Genomic DNA, 4,633 nt, shown 5'->3' on the forward strand with positions numbered 1-4,633 from the left:
CCATTAATTAAAATTTTAAATGACTGTCTTTATATAAAGTATATTCTAATTGCAAAATATTCAAATACAGTTTCAGTATGAAAGTGTCCTCAGTTTTTGGAGTCCTCGGTAGTCTGTGAACGCATAGGTCCCTGTGCAGCTTAAAATGAGGTAAAAGGATGGTTTTGCAGACACAGTCTCCAGTGTTTGTCCTCGATGTCTGGGGCAGCATGATCTTTCCACTCCCCTTCCTGTGGGACATCCCCTTCTTCCNCTGCCTACCTAGTACTCTGCACCTGAAACAGCAGCTAACCTGTCGTTTAACAATTCCTCGTGTTACAATTTTTTCCAAAGAATTCTTTGACCCAAAGGGAAGTCCTGCCTAGAGAGGGTCACTATTTCCTTGAAAGGTATTTTAATAAATAAAGTCTACAAGTGTTTTAACAGGCCCTGAAAGGAAAAGAGAGCAAACCTCCGAGGAGCTGTTAGTGACCAATATTTTATTTTGTAGGTCGCTTCTCTAAAATTTAAAAAATGAAGTCCTTGGCTGCGATTTGCTAAGTGCATTGTAAAAAATTAAAAGTAGCTTCTAAATGAGATGCCGCAAATGTTAATAAGACACAAGCGTCACNCTGTACAGCGGAACAAACCCATNGTTTCTGACTGTTGAGCTATGTGCTTAGCAGTAAGAAAGAAAGTCAGTCCAGGGGAAGCCTGCTGCTAGGCATCCTGTTTGCTCAGTGCCACTTTCTTGGGGCTTNTGTTTTGACTGGATAATTCACAGGTCTACTGTGTTTTTAATGGCCTTACTTTAAAAAAACAAAAAAACAAATAAACAGAGAAAGTGTCTTCTCTTCATGTGGCTACTTGGCAGTGTTTTACAAAGACTAGGGTTACTTCCATCCTGCCAGAGGTAGATACACACAGCTGTGTGTGCTCACAAACACTGGCCTGATGGAAACTAAGACTTCATGCCAAGTCAGCATGAAGGTTCTTCATGGCTGAAGCGTCAATGGAGATGGTACTACAGAATATTCTGATGGGCTCTTATCAACACTGCCATTACATATGGGGAGAACATGATTGAAATGAGATATAGAAACAAAATTAATAAATACAACAGCATGATCTTTGTCAGGCGCTTGATGCACGGAATCTGGAGTTGACTAATCACTGGTCTATAATGTAGTCCTATAGCTTGGTCCTGAGAATCACAGAGTTAGACATGTGTGTGTGTGTGTGTGTGTGTGTGTGTGTGTGTGTGTTGCTAGGGATTAAACTCAGAGGCCCATGCATGCAAGGCCAGCATTCTACACTAAGCCATGTGCCCAGACCCTACAACCATATTTATGAACAAACAATGGCAAATAACAACAGTTCTGAGTTTATCCAAATCGATGGACAACAAGCCGTGACGCTCTGGAATCACGGTCACATTCCAGTTAACAAACACACATATCGAGTCTGAAGCCACCGATGTGGACAACTTTGGTATCCCTACAGGAGAGCTCTGCCACACCAATGGGCATCTGCCCACCTTTGAACTATAAAAGTAACCTTTTTCAGTGCAAAAATACCTTTGATAAATAGCAAAGACACAATAAACACGTGGAAGACTTAGAGTCTACTGGAGGTGTGCTTTCATATACAAAAAGTAACTCTGTAGACAGGCATGGTGGGGCACACCTGTAAGGTGAGCGCTCAGTTAGTTGGCTCAGGCAAGAGGATCACTAGTTCAAGGTCAGCCTGAGCTATATTCAGAAGTGAAACGTCATGTTTCATCTTACGGTAGGATATGACGGGCTGTTCTGCTCCTCTGATTGTGAGTCTATGGCTGTGAGAGGGTTTCAACACTCTTGTCAACAACCTCAACACTTCTATAGCTCATCGTGTTTCTTCTTAAATGGCCACTGTGGGTGCTGCAGTACATGCTCGGCAGCCTGAAGGACAAGGTACATGAATTCTTCTACATCAAAAGAGTAGTTGGTAAACTTCGGGTGTTCTCCCAGAGTTGGATGGTGACCCTGCAGAAACAAACCAGAACAAAATCCCAGTCACCGAAGGGTGTGTCTTTTCCTTTTTTTATTATTTATTTATTTATTTATTTATTTATTTATTTATTTATTATATGTAAGTACACTGTAGCTGTCTTCAGACACACCAGAAGAGGGCATCAGGTCTCATTATGGGTGGTTGTGAGCCACCATGTGGTTGCTGGGATTTGAACTTCGGACCTTCGGAAGAGCAGTCAGGTGCTCTTACTCACTGAGCCATCTCACCAGCCCNGGGTGTGTCTTTTTCTATAGACATAAAATCATTTTCCTTTGGCTAACACAACTGTTTCAACTTATGCTGCACAACATGGGCTGGCAAGCTTTTGCCACAGAGCTCCCAATGATAGTTTCAGCTCTGCCAACCATCTGCTCTCAGTCATAGATGCCCTGCCAAGGAGATGCATAAGCAAGCCCAGACAATATGCAGGCAAATGTGGCGGTACCCAATAAAACTTTATTTACAAAAACAATTGGTGGGCCAGATCTGTACCATTAGAGCTACTGTTTGCCGATGGCTGCTGTATGTAAACTGATGTAAGCTGTTTTAACAACATTGAGATTTTTCTCTAACTTGCAAATAAAAAATACACCTTAGTATTCAAGAGACGAACAGAGGCTCAGCGATGGCTTGCATTTTAATAACTGGACTCCAAACCATATGGTGAATGTTACCTTATCCTGAGGAAACACTTTGCTGGGCTTCCGCCAGGTGACGTAGTGAATGCCTCTGAGCCTGGCCAGGTCTAAGTAGCAGCGCTCATCTTCACAGTTGTACCTAAGGACACAAGGGTGTCACACATGACGTGAGGCCTTTGACCAGGAGGTTCCCTAGTGCGTAACGTTCTAGGGGGGAAAACATCCACTTCCCAAATGTGGTCTCACTAAAGGTTTTGTAAATAACAAACAGGAGAGAAAGGATTTTACACACATTCTCAGGGCGGACTGTGGTCATGCTGGGCTAGCATGCATAAGGCCCTGGGTTTGAGTACAGCGCAAAAAAAAATAGTTTAAATTAATACCCTCAATACCTTGCCTTGATTTTTAAAGANTCAGAGTAAGACTGAGGAGTGGGCACCTTATTCAATAGGTCCTACTGCCTGTGAATTGGAGACTGTCTCGTAAGATATTATCTTTACATACATGGAAAGAATATGTTACCTCTCTGTATCCAAGGAGGTAATACATTACAGGTTAAGCAGTTGCTTAAGGAAACAAGCAGATAGCCCACCCCAGGTCTGCTGGGCTGCCATATCTCATCCACACNCCACCCCCTTTTTCCTTTCTTCCATGCTCCCCTCTCTAGTACAAATGAATTAAGACAGAATTCACAATTCCCTTCTACCTCACAAGCAGCTTGAAAATGTTTTGCCAAATATTGGAAGTCTGTACCAATGCTTCCTTGGCTAGTCTCCTTACGGATTCATCCCTCTTCACCATCTCTGCCTCAGACATGCTGGGTAAGCAATCCTTTGGAGATAGATAGGGCCTTTGCTATCCCTGCCAGCACCACCCTGCTCTCCTTCAGCATAGGAATTACACTGACTGCAGGGAGGGAGGTGCTCACCGTTGAGAGGCAGTGGTGAACTCTGAGCTGGGAAACCACAGAATCCCATCCTGCATTGAGGCTGTGAGGATGGAGGGAGCCTCTGCTTCCTAAGGGGACTGAGTGGCAGACCTCAGACCTTTTAGCTCGAGGTTGCTTTTCTTTCCAGATACCACCATGATGTCGCTTGACAGTAGTATATATTAGGCTTTCTAATGCCCAGGCTGAACCTCTTAGCTCAGATCCTGGCTCCTCATCTCTCCATGGAAAGCTGCCACCCATACTCACAGCTCGAACACAGCAGCCCAGTCCGGAAGGAAAAGTAAGTGGGTAAGGCCAGCTCCATGCATGCCAATAAATATGTCCGTGTTGTGCGTGATCCTGAGCTGATCTAAAAACCCGAGTTCTCTGCAATACGAGGACAACACAAGAAAGGTGGGATGAAGGGAGTTAGTCCATGATCCACAGAGACAGTATTTATACACTTGTCACACTCCACATCTGCACTGCCATGAAAACTTCAAGGCACTATAGTATTTAATAACCCCTTCCTTGATAATGTAACAAGCTCTCGAAGCACAAACTATTATTTCTGTTTTTCAAGGGAATGTATAATAAGAATATCATGACACATGATATCAACACAATTACAAAAAGAGATATAATCCAAATAAAAGGTGCCATTCAAATACAGGCAGATAATACTGCAGGGCAAAGCTAGCAAGATAGTAGGATATATTCCAAGCCGCAAACTACTTCCTCCTGTGCCAGTGGAAGAGGCCTCCACAGCAGTGTACCTTGAAAAACAGAGAATCTTTGCATTGTCGGAGCACGGCTGCCTGTGTAAGGTGAAGCCGGTGGAGTATAAGAGCAGACCCTACCGTGCAGTGACTGTCCGACAGTTTCACATTTCTCCAACCTCAGCACAAGAGACACACTGTCCACCATACCAGNATCCCAGCCATGAAGCCCAGAGGCCTACTTATGGATTCGTCCCGTTAGGAACTGGGAACTGATGAGTGAGTGGTAGCAGGCCCAAGCTTATGTAAATGCAGGA

At 43.9% G+C, this 4,633-nt stretch overlaps 1 protein-coding gene across 1 annotated transcript in view; it reads right to left on the minus strand.

Moving 5' to 3' along the window:
• Positions 1-6: 6 nt before the first annotated feature.
• Positions 7-4,633, minus strand: part of Eogt (EGF domain specific O-linked N-acetylglucosamine transferase) — a 36,021-nt gene continuing 31,394 nt past the window's right edge. Inside the window, exons 16-18 of the mRNA XM_021164135.2 lie at positions 3,865-4,004; positions 2,706-2,808; positions 7-2,003 (exon numbers count right to left, since the gene is read on the minus strand). Of these exons, the coding sequence (XP_021019794.1) occupies positions 1,857-2,003; positions 2,706-2,808; positions 3,865-4,004 (390 nt within the window). The 3' untranslated portion in view covers positions 7-1,856. The remainder of the gene's footprint in view (positions 2,004-2,705; positions 2,809-3,864; positions 4,005-4,633) is intronic.

This window comes from Mus caroli, chromosome 6 (assembly GCF_900094665.2).
Source record: "Mus caroli chromosome 6, CAROLI_EIJ_v1.1, whole genome shotgun sequence".
NCBI lineage: Eukaryota > Metazoa > Chordata > Mammalia > Rodentia > Muridae > Mus > Mus caroli.